The 23,806-nt window shown below is 36.7% G+C and overlaps 1 protein-coding gene across 2 annotated transcripts; it reads left to right on the top strand.

Moving 5' to 3' along the window:
* The first annotated feature begins 362 nt into the window (after positions 1-362).
* On the top strand, positions 363-22,786 carry LOC131938302 (uncharacterized). 2 transcript variants are annotated; one of them, XM_059296297.1, is made up of 15 exons: positions 363-482; positions 8,347-8,466; positions 9,352-9,411; positions 10,291-10,534; positions 12,150-12,340; positions 13,447-13,631; positions 13,898-14,054; positions 15,212-15,241; positions 15,562-15,711; positions 16,290-16,472; positions 16,731-16,850; positions 17,774-17,962; positions 18,207-18,325; positions 18,867-21,351; positions 21,397-22,786. In XM_059296297.1, exons 2-15 carry the CDS (start codon positions 8,415-8,417, stop codon positions 21,519-21,521), a joined length of 4,290 nt encoding a protein of 1,429 aa, XP_059152280.1. In that variant the 5' UTR covers positions 363-482; positions 8,347-8,414; the 3' UTR covers positions 21,522-22,786. The 2 variants fall into 2 exon arrangements, with proteins under 2 accessions (XP_059152280.1, XP_059152279.1); XM_059296296.1 differs by having other exon boundaries at positions 18,867-22,786.
* Positions 22,787-23,806: the final 1,020 nt, after the last annotated feature.

Raw genomic sequence — 23,806 nt, 5'->3', positions numbered from 1 at the left:
CGGGGGGGGGGGGGGGGTGCGCCACTGTTAAAAGAGTAATATATTTTCATATTTTCTATATAAATTCCATGAACGAGAACTCAACATATTAATTCGCGCTATTTGTATTGCAGGAGTTCTTTCCCCTCAACCGATTGTCTTATTTTGGCGCTAAAGCAAGTAAAAAACATTGTTCAAAAAATGATTGCTGTTATAAGATCACAATATTGAAAGTCTTTTTATTTGTGCACACGATCTTGTAGTGTTTTTATTTTTCTCATTAGCGTAGCGATAAAAAATATTATGAATTTTGAACGTTTTTTTTATTGAACAGGTAGCATTTCCGGAATCAACTTTTGTGCTTTTACCTTTTGACGTCATCAGTTTATGTTGTTAGTGTATGTTGCGTCGTTTCCCGTACGGATAATAGCAGTATAGAAAATTAATTAGGTCTACCCGGAAAATGTAAACTGGAACACATTATCCAACGGTCGTAAATTTTGGTGAGTAACACAATTTAGTGCAATTGTAGTAATTAGTCTAGAAGCTATAGATCTAGGTCTAAATAGTATAGGTAAATATCACACGTTCATCTAAACTAGACTGTAGTAACAGTAACGCGTTGTTCAGGATGACCTCGCAAAAAAACAAATGTCGAGTTCTTGTTTTGATTTTGCAACCCGGAACCCCATATATAAAAATATAGGATAAAAAATAGATATGCCTAATATGTCATATGATATAGCCTAGATATACTAATATTATAAAAGATCTAGACTAGTATATCTAGATCTAGTAAAAGTAGTAGGCTTATACACTATCATTCACTATTGTGGCCATAGATAGGCATACTACTTAGTACTTAGTAGTAGTACTACTGTATTAATATTGATCATTGTTAATATTATTTACTTAGCTTACTTAAATAGAGTCTTATTTATTAGAATTATTCAATTAACAAAGTAAGCTAAATAATAATTTCGTAGGCCTATATAGGCCCTAGGCCTATACTAGATTAATATAAGTCTAATTTGGCCTATTGTTATTACTGTTATTATTGTTATTACTGTGTATGTAGTTCCATTAATGCCTTCCTAGGATATTGTATTAACTACAGACAGACAGACACCATCCACCAAAATGGAAAATAAATGGGGTGTTACCTAGGTGGGTAGAAAAAAGTCACAGGAAAAAACAAACAAAGAAAAATCTTCATTTATAATAATAATAAGTAAAAATACTCTAAAAGAATTTACAAAGCAACCTCAACTTTAGTTATGTATTTAGTTAAATACATGGCAGAAGAATTAATTATAAAAGAAATTTCAGCATATAATAATTGTGTTTTGTATGTTTTTTGGTTGTAGTACTTTTCCTCGGTTGTCTTCACCTCAGCCAGCCTTATCCATTAAGGGTAATTAAAAGATTGTTAGTATAAAATTGTGTTCAAATATGTTTCATTCATTCAAAGTTCTGCTTGTAAAAATTATTTAATATATTGCATGGTCTACTGAATGTGCAGATAGATAATGATAGCAAACTTTTGCCTGCTTTTAACTCATTAAATCCAGGGAAGTTTGGGGATTTAAAAAAATATCCTGTTCTATAAATAATTAGTTGCCTCTCGAGTCTCGTTGTCATCGTTAAAGAATAATTTGAGTTAATTTTCTGGTCTTTTAGAAATAGCTAAATGTTTTTGTGGGCTAATCAGTGATTCTTCCAGGCATCTCTTCGGGGAGGGGTTCTGCCCCCCCCCCCCAAACAAAATGGAATTTATATAGAAAATATAAAAAATATATACTTTTCACAGTGTCCGCACCCCCACTGGAAGTTCTAGTCCCCCACCCCCCCAACCCAATTTCAAGTGCCCACCCCGGTAAAAAAAAGTATGGAAGAAACAGTGGGGTTAATCTTTTGGTCTTTTAAAAATATCAGTATGTTATTGTATGTTTGTGTTCATTTTATGGTCTTTTAAAAACTGCTCTATGCTATTGTTTCTGTTAATTTGTGGTCTTTTAAAAACTGCTCTATGCTATTGTTTCTGTTAATTTGTGGTCTTTTAAAAACTGCTCTATGCTATTGTTTATTTTGTGGTTGGAAGTCTGTTGGTCAAACTGATGGTGGTGTATATTTGTGTGGTAACTCTGGCCTAAATGGTCAAGTATGTCTTTCATTTGGTGGGGTGGATGTGTTTTTTCTTTAGCCTCTACACAACATATTAGTAATTTATTGGCCCACCAGTTTCATGGAAAGTCAGACCTACAGCAGTATAATTTAGACTATACTATAGTCTAAACAGTATTTTAATGATCTTGAAACAACAGTCTATGCAGTATTATTTATAATTATAGTGAAACAACATGTCAAGTATTTAATATGTCACAACCTAGTGGCCTAATGTCTATTTATTCAGTGATCCTCCTCCCCCCCCCCCACCCCGCTACTCTTACAAATATTGATGCTAAACATGGCTACCATTTGTTTTGTTTGAACCAATGTGTTGAGTGAACAAGTTTATTGTTTTATATCGGGCACTGCATATTTTTTTGTCAGCTTGTAGCGTACATTCACTCAATTGTACATTCACTCAATTGTACATTCACTCAATTGTACATTCACTCAATTGTACATTCACTCAATTGTACATTCACTCAATTCACCTTTTGTCACCTCGTATCTCCATTTGTTACTCCGTCCGTCCGTTTGTTACACCACTCCATCCGCCCGTTTGTTACCGATTTGTTACCTCGTCTGTCGGTTTGTTACCCCCCCCCCCCCCCCCCCCCCCCCGTTTGTTATTTCGTTGCATCACTCACACATCAATTGACTGGACAAGCCAGACTAGCTGTTTTCATTCTGCCATGTCAAACACTTCTAGACCACACGCATGCGAGCATAGCCTAGAGAGTAGATTATTTATAGCCTAGAGAATAGATTATGTATAGCCTAGAGAGTAAATTATGTATAGCCTAGAGAGTAGATTATGTATAGCCTAATCCAGCACACAATATATTGCCGCCCAGAGAGTAGATTATGTATAGCCTAGAGAGTAGATTATGTATAGCCTAATCCAGCACACAATATATTGCCGCCCAGAGAGTAGATTATGTATAGCCTAGAGAGTAGATTATGTATAGCCTAGAGAGTAGATTATGTATAGCCTAGAGAGTAGATTATGTATAGCCTAGAGAGTAGATTATGTATAGCCTAGAGAGTAGATTATGTATAGCCTAGAGAGTAGATTATGTATAGCCTAGAGAGTAGATTATGTATAGCCTAGAGAGTAGATTATGTATAGCCTAGAGAGTAGATTATGTATAGCCTAGAGAGTAGATTATGTATAGCCTAGAGAGTAGATTATGTATAGCCTAGAGAGTAGATTATGTATAGCCTAGAGAGTAGATTATGTATAGCCTAGAGAGTAGATTATGTATAGCCTAGAGAGTAGATTATGTATAGCCTAGAGAGTAGATTATGTATAGCCTAGAGAGTAGATTATGTATAGCCTAGAGAGTAGATTATGTATAGCCTAGAGAGTAGATTATGTATAGCCTAGAGAGTAGATTATGTATAGCCTAGAGAGTAGATTATGTATAGCCTAGAGAGTAGATTATGTATAGCCTAGAGAGTAGATTATGTATAGCCTAATCCAGCACACAAGATAGTGTAAATACTATGCCATAGAACCCCGTGTGTACTGACATAATTTATGAGCTGCACCGCTAGAGTGCACGGCGGGGCTTGTGTAGATTAAGTCAATAGTGTCGCCTGCAAAATTTCATTCTCTTCTCTTTCACTTTCTTTGTTTTGTTTAGAGGTCGTCCACACGTTACCCCCCAATTCCCATTTGTCAACATGGGCACACACATATAACCAACCCCCTACCCAGAAGTATGATGCCCATTATTGGAGGATCCCATAGTGTTTCCAACCCCCCCCCCTCCCCTCAGCGATATTTATACTTTGTTAAGCTTATGCTGTTAATGCTGGTATAGAACACACACTGACGTAACGATCTGCATCCGTTACCCAACCCAGCCTTACAGCAATACCTGCAGATAAAGATCACGTTACGTTACACGGTACAATGGCTACCTGAATCTGTAGACCCACTGTATGAAGGCTACCTGAATCTGTAGACCCACTGTATGGAGGCTACCTGAATCTTTAGACCCACTGTATGGAGGCTACCTGAATCTGTAGACCCACTGTATGAAGGCTACCTGAATCTGTAGACCCACTGTATGAAGGCTACCTGAATCTGTAGACCCACTGTATGAAGGCTACCTGAATGTTTAGACCACTGTATGAAGGCTACCTGAATCTGTAGACCCACTGTATGAAGGCTACCTGAATCTTTAGACCCACTGTATGAAGGCTACCTGAATCTGTAGACCCACTGTATGAAGGCTACCTGAATCTGTAGACCCACTGTATGAAGGCTACCTGAATCTGTAGACCCACTGTATGAAGGCTACCTGAATCTGTAGACCCACTGTATGAAGGCTACCTGAATCTGTAGACCCACTGTATGAAGGCTACCTGAATCTGTAGACCCACTGTATGAAGGCTACCTGAATCTGTAGACCCACTGTATGGAGGCTACCTGAATCTGTAGACCCACTGTATGGAGGCTACCTGAATCTTTAGACCCACTGTATGAAGGCTACCTGAATCTGTAGACCCACTGTATGAAGGCTACCTGAATCTGTAGACCCACTGTATGAAGGCTACCTGAATCTGTAGACCCACTGTATGAAGGCTACCTGAATCTGTAGACCCACTGTATGAAGGCTACCTGAATCTGTAGACCCACTGTATGAAGGCTACCTGAATCTGTAGACCCAATGTATGAAGGCTACCTGAATCTGTAGACCCACTGTATGAAGGCTACCTGAATCTGTAGACCCACTGTATGAAGGCTACCTGAATCTGTAGACCCACTGTATGGAGGCTACCTGAATCTTTAGACCCACTGTATGAAGGCTACCTGAATCTGTAGACCCACTGTATGAAGGCTACCTGAATCTGTAGACCCACTGTATGAAGGCTACCTGAATCTGTAGACCCACTGTATGAAGGCTACCTGAATCTGTAGACCCACTGTATGAAGGCTACCTGAATCTGTAGACCCACTGTATGAAGGCTACCTGAATCTGTAGACCCACTGTATGAAGGCTACCTGAATCTGTAGACCCACTGTATGAAGGCTACCTGAATCTTTAGACCCACTGTATGAAGGCTACCTGAATCTTTAGACCCACTGTATGAAGGCTACCTGAATCTGTAGACCACTGTATGAAGGCTACCTGAATCTGTAGACCCACTGTATGAAGGCTACCTGAATCTGTAGACCCAATGTATGAAGGCTACCTAATCTAGTCAGGCCTATTCAATAAATATTTTATATAAAATAAATATTTTATTACGCCCATTCCCCTTGGTAGAATTATTTGAGTTGCGACTTTATTTTTCAGCACTGCTAGTTACTTTGATTGGTTGGTTCATGTCATTAGACGGATTTTTTTTTTAGGAGGCGGAGTATTTTTTTTTGTTTTGTGTTTTTAAAGGACAAAAAAGATCTGGGTTATTTTCACCGAAAGGGGGGGGGGGGCAGGGTTGAATGGCTTTAAGGGTGTGACGTCATTTACTAACACCCCACATCTCCCGAAGTCGTCATTCATTTAATTTTCTATTGTTTATTTTTCTCAACCTAAAAACAATTGGCTGACGAGAGTGGTTGGGGGAAGGAAGAAATGTGACGCTCCCCCCCCCCCCTTGGTGTGTAGAATATACCGCGGTGCTCACGCATCAAATAATGGAAAAGTTATTAAAGCGGTTCACAATGTTACAGTACAGTCATGGTTATTTAAGTCACGAGATTTACATGGGGCTATTGTTACCCTGTGTGCGCAATACTATACGCTACATGCTTAATAATTTATGTCTGACGAATCTTGTTTTGACTTCCTCTTCACGGTTGGCTGAGCACACACATTGACTCGTTCAACAACACATCGGAGCTAAAAGCTATAAGTAAAGCTAATGTACAGCGGCCATGCATGGCATCTTCGCCAAGTCTTAGTTAGGACCTAAGAATCAAGGCGTAGAAGTGATGGTCACGTGAGTCCCGCGTGGTGATTGGTTCGAGTCTACGATGGCTTGGTTCGATGGGGTCAGTGAGGTTTGGGTGGATGTCTTCGTGTGGTTAGGTTGATGTCTTCGTGTGGTTAGGTTGATGTCTTCGTGTGGTTTCGTCCGATGTCTTACAGGAGTTAAGCTGATAATTCTATATGTTGTTGATGGCAGTCCTGTGGTTTTTAGGCGATCTTACTTGGTGTGCTTGGCCCTTAAAACATCGTACACTAGTTTGTGTCAATTATTTCTGTGTGGCTTAGGTCGACATCATTACCCCCCCCCCCCCTCCCCTGCCCGCCTGGCTAAAGTACACATCTACCTGTTGATGTAGACTCACCTTTGACCTATGACACGGCATGTTGTTTAGACCGAGGTACACAGACTATGTACACATATATCTACATCATAGAAATTCTCACGATGATCTATAGTGAGTTAAATCGTGCACGATTGAGATCCTCTTTTATTTGGTGCGACAAGCCCGAGCCGTGTTTTCTGTCTGTGCAGAACGCTGATACAAAAGTTCCAGAACGTCTACTGTACTTTACAATTATAATCGAGCCTATCGTTCCCCCCCCCCCCCCCGACCCCCACAGGCAGACATTTTCTACACAGTACGGGGATTAAGGAACAGGAAAGGGAAATGTAACACTAGAAAGCCAAAACTAATTCTGGAATTGTCTTGGGGGGATTACTACGTCATGTTTCTATTTATACCTGTCTTTTTGTCCGATGTTTTGGTTTTCGAGGGTCAACGGGGGTTATTTTGTATTTAAACCGCACTAAACCGTGTGAACAGCCAGTTGATCAGTTAATCCACTGTCAAAATTTTTAAATTGATGTCAGTTGATCCCTAAACCTTACCTAACGGATTCATCAGGCCGTGGGAACTTCGATTTCTAAAGGGGGGATTGAGTTCAAATATATCCTACAAAGTATTATCATTGTTGTTACTCTTTTAATATAATCCTTTTATCCGTTATCCTTATAGCTGTAACAGGATATCGTAGGATCCATGGCTATTTTCTATAATTAATTCACCTAAGGCCTAAGTAGCCTATTTGTCCAAGCTTAGACTTAGAGCTACAACCAGAAATACAACTTAACGAACACACGCATGCGCACGACTGGGGCTAACACAACTAACACAACATGTTTAAAATGTGTACGCGACCTAGCGACTTGTCCTCGGATTTGTCTTCGCGTGGGATGATCGTTCTTTGATTCTCCTGTCGACTATTTGGCAGGTGGGCTGTGATTTTACACCTGTAGTGTTAAACGGCCGTGGACAAAGTCGTTTACACAACCTGCAGCAGACAAGTCATTACGTCATCACTTTTTGTGTGGGACAACCCATCAAACAATTAAACAACATAGGCCTAGTCCTACAGCATGCACAGAATATTCAAAACTTGAAGATTAGATTTATATCTGATAAGTAGACTGATATAGCTACACGATTTAAAAAAAAAGTTATAGTTTGAATTTTGATAGTTAAATTATCAAATGTCTCCAGGGGGGGGGGGTGTAAGAGGGGTCTGACTTTAATGGAAATGAGAGTGCTGAAATAATTTAAAAAAACGAACTAAAAAGGCAATTGTTTCAATGTTTTCTATTATTAATATTAAAAACATGGGTATTTAAAGAAAATTATAATATATTAAAAAAAACCAAAGCAACCAAAAGCACTTTTCTGTGTGTTATTTTGTTTGACAGTAAACTAAATAATCTTCCTATTAACTTAAATTATTATTTTGTTTAGTTAATTAGGAACAATGTGGTCAAATGGTAGAGCATTTGACTGCTAGCCCTCTCCCTACTTTGATGGGTACCTGACTTAGGTTAGGGAAAGTATGGGCAGTTGGGCAGAGTGCTGACCACACTATCCCTTCATACACAGAAACAGGTGAGCTCTACTTCACCTGCCCCAAGGGCTGCCTGGTTAAAAAAGGAACTTATGGCTAATCAACTTACTGTAAGGTTATATAAGGATAATCAACTTACTGTAAGGTTATATAAGGATAATCAACATAAAGTAAGGTTATATAAGGATAATCAACTTACTGTTAGGTTATAATAATAAAAAAATGTTAACATACACTATGCAGTTTTTGTTTGGGGAGGGGGGGGGGGGTGACTTTTTTTATTTGGTTGAATTTAAAAGACCATGTTAGCTCAAAAAAAAGATAAACTCCGGAATGATTTGAAAATGTTCTGTTTTATCTGCAGGCATATGGCAACATGGACATCACAAATTGGTTACTGGACATACAACAACAGTTTACATAAAGGTCATCATGAGGCACAAGTCAGTGACTGACCCTCTGCACTTAGGATGGCTGCTCTATTGTAAGTGGGCTTGTTGACATTACTTCTCTATTGCAAGTGGGCTTGTTGACATTTGTTGCTTCCCTATTGTAAGTGGGCTTGTTGACATTTGTTTCTTCTCTATTGTAAGTGGGCTTGTTGACATTACTTCTCTATTGTAAGTGGGCTTGTTGACATTAGTTGCTTCCCTATTGTAAGTGGGCTTGTTGACATTTGTTTCTTCTCTATTGTAAGTGGGCTTGTTGACATTACTTCTCTATTGTAAGTGGGCTTGTTGACATTTGTTGCTTCCCTATTGTAAGTGGGCTTGTTGACATTTGTTTCTTCTCTATTGTAAGTGGGCTTGTTGACATTACTTCTCTATTGTAAGTGGGCTTGTTGACATTACTTCTCTATTGTAAGTGGGCTTGTTGAAATTTGTTGCTTCTCTATTGTAAGTGGGCTTGTTGACATTACTTCTCTATTGTAAGTGGGCTTGTTGACATTTGTTGCTTCTCTATTGTAAGTGGGCTTGTTGACATTACTTCTCTATTGTAAGTGGGCTTGTTGACATTTGTTGTCTTTCTAATTGGGCTTGTTGACATTAAATGCTTCTCTATTGTAAGTGGGCTTGTTGACATTTATTACTTCACTATTGTAAGTGGGCTTGTTGACATTATTCTCTCTTGTAAGTGGGCTTATTGACATCAGTTGGGTCTCTATTGTTAGCGGGCTTGTTGGTTCTGTATTCTGAGTGGGCTTATGTTAATGTACTGATTGTGTAACTTGAACACATTTTTCACTCAATTAAAATGTTATTTGTGAAGTTTTGATCTGTAAGCTAAAACAAAAGCTAATGTATTTTATTTGCTAGAAGCTTCAAGTGTACAAAATGTAAACTTGTACTCAATTTTTGCTCCATTTCAGTGGCTTTACTGATGGAACTCACACAAACTGGCAATGCAGTTTCACTTGATTTGCGGCCAGGTATGCCAAAGATCAGTTTCATTCATTTCTGATTATTGTGTTTTTTCTATTGTACTTACAATGACACCACTGTATTATATTAGGGGGGTGGGGGTGGATGGAGTGTGCAGTTGCCACAGCTCATGTAATACAACCTTCTGTTTCTAATGGAGGAGTTTCCAGCCTTTGGTGGGTATGTCCTTTGGTGTGAGTAATGTGACTCAATGTCTGGTACAGGACAAGATAATAAATATTCAAAGTTTGTTGGTTTAAAACTGAAATTTTTAGTTTTCATTAAGGGAGACATTTAAAAGTCTAATACTTTAGTCTGCTAGTAGATAAAATAAAGTAATGATTAGAAATAGACATTTAATTTGTGAGTGATCATTTAATATTTCCCTTGAGTTGAGGCACAAATGCTGCTAATATCCTGCAAATAGACATAATTTAATTTTCTGTGAAGTAACTAAATAGGCCTAGAGAAGAAAATTATGTTCTATCTTCAGATTATCTTTTCTTTCAATTTAAAAGGAAAACACTCACAATTATTTTAGTGACTTTCTGTAGATTTAGCTTTGTGTCTTTTCATGTGTAGATGTTTAAAAATGGCAGCTGAGTTTAACAGAGTCGTAAAAGTATTTTATGAGGCTTAGAGAGCAGGCAGAAGATCATAACTCTGTCTTAAATGGAGATCATGATACTGCTTAAGGATTATTTGAAGAAATAAGAGCTTTGGCCATTTCCTGCCGTGAGTGATAGGTGCTTGCTGGGAAACATAACTAATATCCAGCTCTTCAATAAGAAACAACCAATCACTAAGCCTTAAAATATACAACAATCTTAGAATAAGTGTAGGTGACAAAGTGAAAATTTTAAATAACCTGAATATTTCTTATATAGAGTATGATGTCTGCAACCCCAAAACAGCCTTCACTGGCCCCAATTCAATCTACATGAGTGCCCTAGGGGACACCACAGAGGTGTTTGCTAATTGGACCTCCAGCCCATCATCCAGATGTGAGCTGTTTATCAAGACCTGCTCCTCTTGTCGTATAAGAATTGAGGCAGTCAATTCCTTCAACTTCACCGCACCACAGGAATCTCGTTATAGAACACAGAGTGGAGACTCAGACTGTGACCGGGGGTAAATATTTTAGATGTTTAGTTTATTCATAAATTGTTGTTTTATTTTTAAACAACTTTTTATAGCTGATCTATCAGTAGAGATGCGACTTAATAGTTTTTGTTGTTGTGAGAATCAGATATTTCCTTCTGAAGAAAATTTTTGTTTCAAAATTAATATTTCTCCTGAACCTGCAAATCTTCTTTACTTGATTTTTTGTTTAATGCTTATATCAAATTCTTTACTTGATTTTTTGTTTATTGCTTATATCAGATTCTTTACTTGATTTTTTGTTTAAGGCTTATATCAAATTCTTTACTTGATTTTTTGTTTAATGCTTATATCAAATTCTTTACTTGATTATTTGTTTAATGCTTATATCAAATTCTTTACTTGATTATTTGTTTAATGGTTACATCAGATTCTTTACTTGATTTTTTGTTTATTGTTAACATCTGATTCTTTACTTTAATTTTTCTACTGCATACATCAGATTCTTTACTTGATTTTTAACTGGTTACTTTAGATTCTTTACTTAATTTTTCTACTGCATACATCAGATTCTTTACTTGATTTTTAACTGGTTACTTTAGATTCTTTACTTTAATTTTTCTACTGCATACATCAGATTCTTTACTTGATTTTTAACTGGTTACTTTAGATTCTTTACTTAATTTTTTTACTGCATACATCAGATTCTTTACTTGTTTTATTCACTGCTTACTTCAGGTTCTTGATTTTTCTACTTCTTATTTTCCTTGAGATATATTTTATAGCTGACAAGTAAATATTCACAGTTTTTAGGCATTTATTAGCAAATAATTTTTGGGTTATATTTTGGAGCACTGTTAATTAACATTTTTACTAGATTTCTTGAGGAAAACAACATTAAATTGTTTACTTCAGGAAGACATTAGATTGTTTTACTGACTTAAATTGTGTTTTAGCGCTGGACATATTGGGGAGCATTTTTAAAAAAAAGGTTCTAAAAATAATGTAACATAAGATTAACAAAACTAAACTCCCACAAGCTGACCCGCGACGTAGCATACACCACTATTTAGTTTTATTTCCTTTTTTTTCATATTTTGTGAATTCGACACTACCAATGCTGCGACTGAAAATATTTTGCTTTAAAACACTATCAGTAGTTAGTGAAGGACGATTATCCTCACCTTCACTTTCCACTCCTCTGCCCTACCCCCTCCCGCGTAAAAGCAGCCATCCGTGACGACAGTTTACAGATGGCAATAAAGAGATCAAGCAGAATGTGTTATTACCTCCCCTTAGTTTCAAATCGTTTAAAAATTAAATTATCTGCCCCTAATAGTTGTCACTAATTTGATCCGATAGTAAACAGCTCACCAGACTGTTGGGAGTGGGGGTGGTAGCGATATGGTCGGTTGAGCTTACGTCTGTGTTGTGACCCAGATGAAGAGAATTATATTTATAGATATCTAACCACAGCCCAAGTCTCTCTCTATTAAAGTATTTCTACTTTTGTTATTACTGAATTGTTTTTCATCCATGGCCATTGGGGCAGGTTAACCAGATATTATTTTCAACTTTATGATGCTGATAAATTATTTTCCAGATATTATTTTCAACTTTATGATGCTGATAAATTATTTTCCAGATATTATTTTCAACTTTATGATGCTGATTACAAAAATCAAACCAGCCTGCGCGTGTATTCCTCTGTCTTACCAAACAACTACAGTAGCATGTCATCAAAGCTCTATATTATTTCATGTGGATCAACCCCAGCATCTTCTCCTTATTTTGAAGCTACAAATCTTACAATAAGACTGCGCTTGACTGTTGAAGGTAACTCATCATTTCTTGATTGTAGGAACAAAAGTCACAGGAAAAAAAAACACAGAAAAAAAGTCACAGGAAAAAAAGTCACAGGAAAAAAAGTCACAAATATATATTTGCATGATATTTGTTAACACTTTTATGTATTAAATATTTAGAGAGTGCAAATTAACTTAGGATTAATTAAATGTAATGTGTGTAGGCTGTATATGCATAGGAATTTTTATAATTCATCTAAAAATATTTATTATGAAGTATGTAGATTGTAATTATTTTAAACTTAAGATTAGTAGCATTTAATAGAATGCTCCAAAGTCCACATTTTTCATCATGTTTTTTTTTTTAAATACCAACATTAAATTACTGTGAAATGGTAAGTTCATCTGACTTGCTGCCCTCGACTCATGGCAACAATAGTTATGTTTAGTTCAACCACCTTTACTTCCCACATTTATCACGCTCATTACCTAACAAAAATTAGGTTCAAAACAGAAAGCCGACAAGGTTCAAAGGCTGTCGATGACGCATAACGTCAACAACACAAAATATGCTCGGACAATGCCTACTGAGGAGAGGCCGACCAGAGAATAGCCTACGGCAAAATATGCCTAAATTTCTTTTATAATTAACTTTTCCACCGCGTATTTAACTAAATACGTAACAAATGTTGAGATTGCTGTGTTAATTATCTTAGAGTATTTTTTACCTACAATTGTTATAAATCATAATGCTTTTAACGTCTATAAATAATTTATGCTATCAAAAAATACAACCCACAATATTAAACATACAAAATTTTACAATTTTTATCAAATTAATAAAAAATATTTCTAAAAAGATTTTTGTGACTTTTTTTCTGTGACTTTATTTCTGTGACTTTTTTTCCGATAAAATTTTTCCACTGACTTTTTTTCTGTGACTTTTTTTCCTAGCAAAAACTGTGACTTTTTTTCTGTGTTTTTTTTTCCTGTGACTTTTTTTCCGTTTACCCATTTCTTAGCCAAACATACAAAGTGACAGAGCTAGTGCTTAAGCACCAGATGATTGTTTCTGTTAATATTTTTGTTCAATAAAATGATCTGAATTATATATATTATTTATCTTTCTTCAAACAGAAAAGAGTCAAACTATTTCTGGTACAAATAACGGCAACATTTATCTACTTAGTAGTCCATACTTCCCATCATCCTATGTACCAAACAGCGAGCAGTATATTTTCAACTTTAATGGGCTGCAACAAACAGATTATGTAACTTTTACGTTTGATGACTGGCTTATTTCCCCTGCTGCTAAAGTTATTGTAAATATTTTTTTTACCCTAATAGATATTTTTTTGTATTTTTACTATAATAGATGTTATTTATATTATAAATATAGTATAAAGATGTTACAGAAAGCATTGCTGTGACATGCTTCATTTATTCTTTTTTTTAAAGAAGGCAACAAACTCCACATGAACAGTATAAAAACAACCCTTGGGGACATTTAAGAATAATTTTGAAACATAAGGTTTACTTTGACTTGTAACAATTTGAAAAAAATCTGAAATTATATTTTGTTAATTAGTTCACAGGTGCAAATGTCCATGACTTAAGTGGAGATAGCAACAGGCCTTATGTCATATCAGACGGCTCATCAGTGACCATGACCTTTGATACTGGCTTGAACACTTACGCTGGATTGACCATTCCGGGTTTCAAGGCAGTGGCAAGATTCTATTCTGGTCAGTCTTCGTAATTCTTGTTCTTCATATTCTGTAAGCAGCCTTCAGGGAACTTATTTTAAAAAAAATTCTGGTCACTAATATGCTCTTCACCTCAGAACTTGTTGCCCCTGTAATCCCATACACTTGCAACTGGTTCTTCTCCATGTTGTGTTTTCTCTGTAACTCCTTTGGTTTCTTTAAGCTTGTAATTGTTTTCACGTTTTACCAAAATAATTTTTTTTCACTCAATTTCTGTTAGTACCCCTACAGCAAAACAACTTCTATCTTTTTTAACCAGTTGATTTAAAACCAACACATTACTGATATAAATTAATCATAATTGAATGCCATACACAATTCTAAAAATTTTAAGTAATTTTTTATTTGTTGAAGAAAGATAATTACTTAGTTAAAGAAAAAAGAGTTGATTTTTTACGGTCAAACAGTATGCTTTTGTCTGTAAAATTATAGAAAATGAAAGTATTTCCATTTTTTTTTTACAAAAATCATGGATCAGATTAGTATTAGCACAAATACTTATTTCAATTAATGGTTAATTTTATAATGCAGTGACTTATATGTTTAGATTAGTGTTTTGCAGTATCAAAAAATGCCATTTCGAAAATGGTTTTATAAAAACATTTTCTTTAAAAGTACAAAGTCAACCCAACTAGTAAACTACAAGAAGTAAATACAACAAAAAATGGCTGCTCTAGGGATATCATAACTTAGAATTACGATTAAAAACTTTGATTCAAAGAAACAATGAATTAAATAGAAACAAATTTATTGGACGCTGGTTGCATCTTTAGTGCATAGCAGACTGGCATGTCGATTGCTGGGTGCATCTTTACAGTCTTGAAGAGTTAAACTAAACCATATGTAAAGTCTTTAAACTAAACCATATACCAACAAATCAGCACATTCTTTATAAATAAACCCTAAAGATATTTTCAAGATATGTAATTGTCCTGACACCATCTGTAAACATAATTTTCATTTATCTTGACTGTAACACTTTTAATTAACTTGACTTAATAAATTATTTGTTTTAATTTTGAATAGTATATTCTGGAAGTAAGTTTAAAAACTTGTGATTGATAAATTGAAATGTGAGTTTACATTGAAATAGCTTGTCCTGTCCAGGTGTAATTTTTAAATTTTTGTTTCAACAGACAGAACAGAAATACCAACTGTGGAAATGGGTAAATAATTTTTTATTTTATTTACCAGTGCTAAATAATAGCGATTGGGCCTAAAATTCTCAGAATTAAAGTATAAACAAAATGTGATCTTGAGACATTTCATGTATATAGATTTCTTCCATGCTACTGTCTCTAAAATAAGAGATGCATTTACTATAACTCTAACAACAAATACTATGGCCAGAAGTTTTTAGTCCTTGCATATAAGACTTAACATCTGTATTAATTATTGGATGCTATTTACTATTATTCTAACAACAAATACTATGGCCAGAAGTTGTTAGTCCTTGCATATAAATTATTGGATGCTATTTCCCCAGGCTGTGACCATTTGATAACCGCTGAAGGTGGGATAATCTCATTAGAAGAGGTAGCAGATGGAAAAAATCATGACTGTATATGGCTGATCAAGAAGGCACCAGGCTATGATGGAGTGTACCTTAAAGTGGTGCGCTACAGAGCAACTTCAGGTGCAGCACCCATCTGTGTTTCAGAATTTAAAAAAGAAAAGGCTTGTTTTAAAATGAAGCATTTAAAAAAACTTAAATGCAAATAAAAAAATTAACTGTTCTTTAGCTACAGGATTAATTAGTAAACAAAGATATAAAAATAAAAGTGCCCAAAATAATTGATTAAAAAGATGTAAACTGTGTAAGCCCATAGCTAAATATGAGTACTGTAATGACATTCAACCATGGATGTACATCTTGTTGTATAAAATACATACATACACATGTTGTGGAAATAATGTGGTCATGATATTTTTGGATGTCCAATCATGGTGTACCATTATAGCTTAATACAACTGTGCATATTCTTTTTATTGCATATAAAACACTTAATTAACACATGGTGTATTATGTTTTGGTTTGTACTTTTCAGTTTCCATGTATTTAAAAAATGTATTAATGATATTTAACTTTAAACACAATTGTTATGCATTCTTAATTTAAAATAATTTTTTCCTAATTGGAAACTGCTTTTACCAACTCTTCCCTGCAGTATTTGCTTATCAACCATGTAAACATTTTTTTCTTACATGTAACAGGGGATTCCAGTTTGGAAGTAAATGATGGTCTGACATCCCTGGGCAACAAACTGATAGCTCCTGGTGCTCTCTCCTATGTCAACACTGAGGCCTTCTTGTCCAGAGAGGGCTTCTACATTCGTTTGAAAGGGAGTTACATGTATGATGATTCACTCAAGATAGCCTATGCCATGTACAAGAATGGTGAGTCTAATACATGTATGATGATTCACTCTTGATAGCCTATGCCATGTACAAGAATGGTGAGTCTAATTTACAATGGGGAAATTACATTATAATGCCAACACGAGGGAGCAAAACAAACAGATTTAATGACAACATGAGGGAACAAAACAAACATATTATATTTTGTAAATGATTCTAATTGTTCTGACATCTTTTAAATTTTTGTCTGTGATACAGATAGTTCTGACACATTTTATATTTTTGTCTATTTTACAGATTGTTCTGACAGCTATTTTTACTTTAAATGTTCCAATGGACGTTGTATATCAGCAACTTACAAGTGTGATACATATGATCACTGTGGTGATAGAAGTGATGAAGCTTCCTCTGTGTGCAGTGAGTAATAGCTTTTTTTGGTCAACATTGTGTGTTTTATTTTAGCAATAATTTTTTATGTTTACCTTGTACTTCTAATAGAAGAAACTTGTAGGCCTACCACTTATGATGCCTTAATACCTCTAATGATGCCTTAATACCACTAATGATGCCTTAATACCACTAATGATGCCTTAATACCACTAATGATGCCTTAATACCACTAATGATGCCTTAATACCTCTAATGATGCCTTAATACCACTAATGATGCCTTAATACCACTAATGATGCCTTAATACCACTAATGATGCCTTAATACCTCTAATGATGCCTTAAGACCACTAATGATGCCTTAAGACCACTAATGATGTCTTAATACCACTAATGATGCCTTAATACCTCTAATGATGCCTTAATACCACTAATGATGCCTTAATACCTCTAATGATGCCTTAATACCTCTAATGATGCCTTAATACCACTAATGATGCCTTAATACCTCTAATGATGCCTTAATACCACTAATGATGCCTTAATACCTCTAATGATGCCTTAATACCTCTAATGATGCCTTAATACCACTAATGATGTCTTAATACCACTAATGATGCCTTAATACCTCTAATGATGCCTTAATACCTCTAATGATGCCTTAATACCTCTAATGATGCCTTAATACCTCTAATGATGCCTTAATACCACTAATGATGCCTTAATACCTCTAATGATGCCTTAATACCACTAATGATGTCTTAATACCACTAATGATGCCTTAATACCTCTAATGATGCCTTAATACCTCTAATGATGCCTTAATACCACTAATGATGCCTTAATACCTCTAATGATGCCTTAATACCACTAATGATGCCTTAATACCTCTAATGATGCCTTAATACCTCTAATGATGCCTTAATTAATTTGTCTTATTCTATCAATCAGACGCTGCGTCTGTGGACAGAGGCTACTCATCTGACAGCTACCCCATCAGTGTTGGTGTCATCGTGCCCATGGTTGTTTCTGTCTTCCTAGTGATCGTCATTTGTCTCCTGATTGTCTTCATTAGACGCTGCCGGCGCTTGGACAACTCTGCCTTTGGGAACCCAATGCAATCCAACCCCCAGAACCGAGGTCAATTTTGGACTCAAATTTTTTATTTTAACCAGACAAAGCTAACTAAATAATTGACCTTGCTAGATGACATCCACAAGATAACGATATTAAAACATCACAGTGGTGTTATTGAAAAACAAGATTCACATTTAACTTATGTCTTCTGTACATTTCCATTTTTACATCATTGTTTTGTATATTCTAGTTAGTTTTATTAAAAAAAAAAAAAAAAAAATTGATGTTCATCAAATCTTAAAACTAGGTCGGCGAAGGCGCAGACACAACCCCAGTGTACAGATGAGTGTGACGGTGAGTTCTGGAGAGCACCCACCATCTTATGATGAGGTCCTACAGAACACACCTATTGGGTATCTGAACATGGTGAGTTTTTGCTGACTTACTGGTGTGTGTGTGCTGACTTACGGGGGTGTGTGTGCTGACTTACTGGTGTGTGTGTGCTGACTTACTGGTGTGTGTGTGCTGACTTACTGGTGTGTGTGTGCTGACTTACTGGTGTGTGTGTGCTGACTTACTGGTGTGTGTGTGCTGACTTACTGGTGTGTGTGTGCTGACTTACTGGTGTGTGTGTGCTGACTTACTGGGGTGTGTGTGCTGACTTATAGGTGTGTGTGTGCTGACTTACTGGGGTGTGTGTGCTGACTTATAGGTGTGTGTGTGCTGACTTGTTGTGTTGACTTAATAGGTGTGTGTGTGTGCTGACTTACTGGGGTGTGTGTGCTGACTTACTGGGGTGTGTGCTGACTTACTGGTGTGTGTGTGCTGACTTACTTGGGTGTGTGTGCTGACTTACTGGGGTGTGTGTGCTGACTTATAGGTGTGTGTGCGCTGACTTGTGTTGACTTAATAGGTGTGCTGATAAATAACTGACAGATGTATTAAGACTTGATCTCCAACTTTTCAGGCAGTGTGTTGGTCTCAAGAGGGTGGCCCAGCCCAGCCCCCCTCGTACGAAGAGGCCATTTCTCCCCCTCCCAGCATCACCCCAGCCCAGAGTGCCCAGTCCATCCTCACATCAACAACTGTGGTAGGGAGCACCAACAGCCTTCACCTCCTCGGCACCGCCAGACTCAACTCCCCGCAGCACCCCTCCCTCACCAGAGCAACCCTCACAGCCTCCATGGACCCTGGGGCGTACGTCTCATCATCAAGCTCATCCGAGGATGCTTCAGATCCAGACAGCCACATAGACCTGTCCTCCTCATCCGACTCATCAACAGATAATGAACATAATTTATTCACTGCCAGCCTCACCCACTCGAGATCGTATCATGATGTCAACAAGCCTGACAAAAATGAAAACAAACCAATGCTAGTTGGAGGGAAGGATGATAATGATAACTTTAGAGTTGAGCTGGGCCCAGAGAACACAGCTAAACTTGTCAACAACAGAAATAGCCAGCAGAAAGAAGGGCAAGAGGCCGCAGCAGACGCGAGCTTAAGACAGCGGGATGAAAGAAAGAATGACAAAAATAGAACTCGCAGAGGTCAAGGACATCAGAGAAGAGAGACAGAAAGAGGAGAAAATACAGGGAGTGAGATATATGCAAGTAGGGATGGCCTAAATAGGAGTGCTAGTAGAGATGGCCTCAATAGGAGTGCTAGTAGAGATGGCCTCAATAGGAGTACTAGTAGAGATGGCCTCAATATGAATGCAAGTAGGGATGGACTAAATAGGAGTGCTAGCAGGGATGGACTAAATAGGAGTACAAGTAGGGATGGCCTCAATAGGAGTGCTAGTAGAGATGGCCTTAATGTACATGCAAGTAGAGATAGCCCAAATATGAGTCATGCCTCAGATTCCAGATCTGGTGCCAGAAGTGAGAATGCTGCGAGGGATGGCGTGTATTATAAAAAGAATCAGCAAAGAGGGGCTCATGCTGGTGTATATTCTAAGATACCCAGTGTGACGGAAAGTTCAAGGTCACAGAGCTGCACCAACCTTTACTTTGGAGGGGGTGGGGCTGGTCTGGAGGATGAAGACATCAGACATGAGGACAAGAGGTTTAGTTACGCTGGGTACGGGGATGTCTCGCTCAAGAGAAGTGACCTTGACCCCTTCCTCTCAGGACGAGGCTTGGTCCGGGACCGCCCAGTGGAGAATTTAAACGGCTACACAGCCCAGAGCTGCAGCAACCTGAGGGGTGACTACAGCAGCAGCAAAATGCCAGACAGCAGACAGCATCAGTCAGCCAAGCCCCTCTACCCCAGCAAGGAAGCAGCAGCCCACAGCAGAGAGAAACATCACGCCAGCAGCTTGTCCTTGGCTAGCTCTCACAGTATGTCTCTAAGTGCTGTCCCTGAAGACCATTCAGCCCAGTACACCAAATATGAGGATAGAAAGCATCCCAACCGAACAAGGAAAGCTCCAGATGGCAGGTACCCAGCTAGCAGAGATGAAGAAATAATGGCTAAACACAGGAGCTGGCACGATTCTACACCAACATCAGCAGACATCCACCAGCAAAGAATCCCCGGTACGAGGTCAGCTAGTGTACAAAACTTAGAAGCAGGACCTCGGGTAAATTTGTCAGCACCAACTCCAAGACAGAATTCCAGAGAAGAAAACTTTCCCAGACAGATTTCAGGTGATGGGATGTCTTCAGGGCAGGAACCAAGGCAACTCAATGATGAGAGGCACGGGCATACTGCTGGGGCTAGACACTCCGACAATCTAGGCCCACAATCTGCCCATGCTAGGTCAGGGCAGGACAGCTATCACAGGGGGGCGCCGAGATCAAACCCAGAACCAATCTACCAAACACCATCACAGGCCAACAGACAACAGCCAACAAAACAGCAACCAGACATTTCCAGATCTTCTGGGAAACATCTAGAGCCTATTTACCAAACACCAAAAGTTGACTCAGAAATTAAAACTAAGTCATCCACTCCAGAACCAATTTATCAGACTCCAAGGAACACGCCCGTCCAGCACCCCTACCCTGCTCAGCAGGCTCATCAAGCGAGGTCTAGGCCGATTCCCCCTATGCAAAACAAACCAGTTCCTGCACCTCGCCAAGGAATTAAAAAATCACCTGCCCAACAGAGTGAAACCAGGCCTGTCCCAGTGTCAAGGTCACAGAGTGGACACACCTCTCGAGGTAACCCACCACCTCGGAGCCCTGCTCAGCTGTCCCCCCAGGTAGGTCCACCACACCAAGGTCCACCACACCAAGGTCCACCACACCAAGGTCCACCACACCAAGGTCCACCACACCAAGGTCCACCACACCAAGGTCCACCACACCAAAGTCCACCATACCAAGGTCCACCACACCAAGGTCCACCACATCAAGGTCCACCACACCAAGGTCCACCACACCAAGGTCCACCACACCAAGGTCCACCACATCAAGGTCCACCACGCCAAGGTCCACCACGTCAAGGTCCACCACGCCAAGGTCCACCACACCAAGGTCCACCACACCAAGCGTCTCATCACAACACAGCTCAAGGGGATGAAGGCAGGAGAACAGAACCCAGTCCTGAAGCTCAAGGAGTTTTAACCTTAGATCCTAAGTTTTTTGACCAAGCAGAGAAGGATGTGTTTGTGTAAATGTAGATCTTGACTTGCTAAATTTGTACTGTACTATTTATAGCAAACTGACAAGAATGCCTTACTTGTATACACTGGTATCAATGGGATCTTTACTCATGTTTCCAATTGTCAGCCAGTTTATTCAAAACATTCCATAATATATTAATTTACATATATTTTAAAAAGAGCTTATGTATATAATTTTAATGCAAAGTTTGAAATACTAAACAAATTGTATATTTTGTTTTTACTTTTTTAGTTACTTTTTTCATAAGTTTTTTACTATAATTTTATTTAGTAGTAAAACTTAACTGTATAACAGTAGTATTTTATACAGTATTTGTTTATATTTTTTTAAAAACTTGGTACATTTTAATTACTGGTATAAAAAAATATACTTAAACATTCCAATGTAATTGATAGCTTAAAATTTTCTCAGATATTTTTTCAATATTTTAAATTAAGAAAATGATTAAATTTGTGCCTTTTTTCCCATAATTTACAAATTTTACAAGAAAATAAGAATGTTTTTAATAAAATAGTGAAATCTGAGACTTGTTTGATGAGTTTGTAATAGTTACCCAGTTATGATCCACATAGTTGTGAACTTTATTGTAGTTTCTAGTGGCATAGCTTTGATGTCCTCAGTTATCTAAGCCTTTTATGCTAACATTTCCACTTTGTTTAAATAGGAATGTGTTAAATGTATCTTTCTGAGAAAAACATTTTGTTTTGAATAGAAAATGTAGTAGAGTAATGTTCTTGTATTTTAGTGTACAGCTAAAAAATTCAGATCGATTTATTTTGTGTACATTCAGTTTGTGTACATTCCAATTTATTTACACTACACACATCAGCTGTGTAAGCAGCTAGATCAGTCAACATTCAAATACAACACACTTCTGTAAATAAACAATTGCTTTCAAAAGTTTTATGTTTTTATTCAAATAAAGGTTTAAAATGTGTAACCTTAAACACCATTGTATCAGGCAAGATACACACACACACAAAACATGAATAAAATCACGAAAGCAGAAAAACAGACTCACAATTTAACAATTTTAAATCAAGTATTTGATTGTTGTGTATTATACATGTTCACAGTGCTATTTTACATGTACACATTCCAGTACAACTGAAACAAATTCTTTGTATTTACAATTTGTTTTTTGTATATACCAACACTAACAAGAATTGTAAATATAGGCCAATTGTTTTTGTACATTTGTTTCTTTACATTTTAACTGAATGGAAGATATGTCCAATAAAACATGTACATCACTGCTTTGGTTTGGTGTCATTATTTTACTTATTATTATTTTACTTTGAATAAAAATGTATCAGGCTGACCAAATGAAGACTATGGTACAGTGTTGTGTGAGACATTATCAAGTTACCATGAAAAGGTCTGCTGCTGGTTATCTGTCTACTGCCTCCATCTTCCTTTTTGTAGCTTACATATAAACTGGCCTTTTGAAATACATAAACATTTTAAAACTCTTTTCATAGATATAAATTATAAATCAAATGATATCTAAAATAAATGCAGAAGACATGAAATTAACATGAATTGCTGTATGCTTTTTTAAAAATTATATTAGAACAGTTACTATAAAAGAAAATAATTAGGCTATATGTCGTGATATCTTATTTAATTTTTATCAGTTTACGTTGTATTAATATTAATTATTTGCTTAGTTCTAGATACTGACCTATAGTATTTATTTATTATAAATAATTTATTACATTCATTTTCATTGAGTATTGAGCGAATTGAGAATATATAAGAAATTTTAAAAAGTAATATCATTAGATATTAAATGACCATTTTCATTAAAGTCAAGTTTGACTTGTTTGAAAATAGATCAACACAACATTATGTCGTGCAAGCAAATCACAACAGAGGGCAATATCACGTTATACAAGAGCAAGCAAATTTAAAACATATTTTATTATTTATCTTTAAGAGCGTATTCCAATCCATGTTTATGATAAATAAGATGGACTGGATAAAACTATTTTAAAAATCCATTGACATAATTTTAAAATAAAAAACATTAGATCTTCACCTTTAACAAAAAGCATTACCAACACAAGTGTATCCTCAATCTCCATGACAATAAAAAAATTGAACCATTATATTTTTCTCACAAACATAATGTTAATATTCAAACTAGAGGTAGGTTACACATCATTTGGTTTTCTTCCTGATTGTCGTCTAATCATGATGTCATTTATAAGCCATTACTTGATGTCATCAGATTCATATATTTGATGTAATGAAATTTGATGACCTGACAGAA

The sequence above is a fragment of the Physella acuta genome, unplaced genomic scaffold (genome assembly GCF_028476545.2).
Source record: "Physella acuta isolate Inbredline_101_S28 unplaced genomic scaffold, ASM2847654v3 ptg000241l, whole genome shotgun sequence".
NCBI lineage: Eukaryota > Metazoa > Mollusca > Gastropoda > Physidae > Physella > Physella acuta.
Note: the sequence above shows the minus strand (reverse complement) of the source record. Positions and strands in the feature narration are given on the sequence as shown.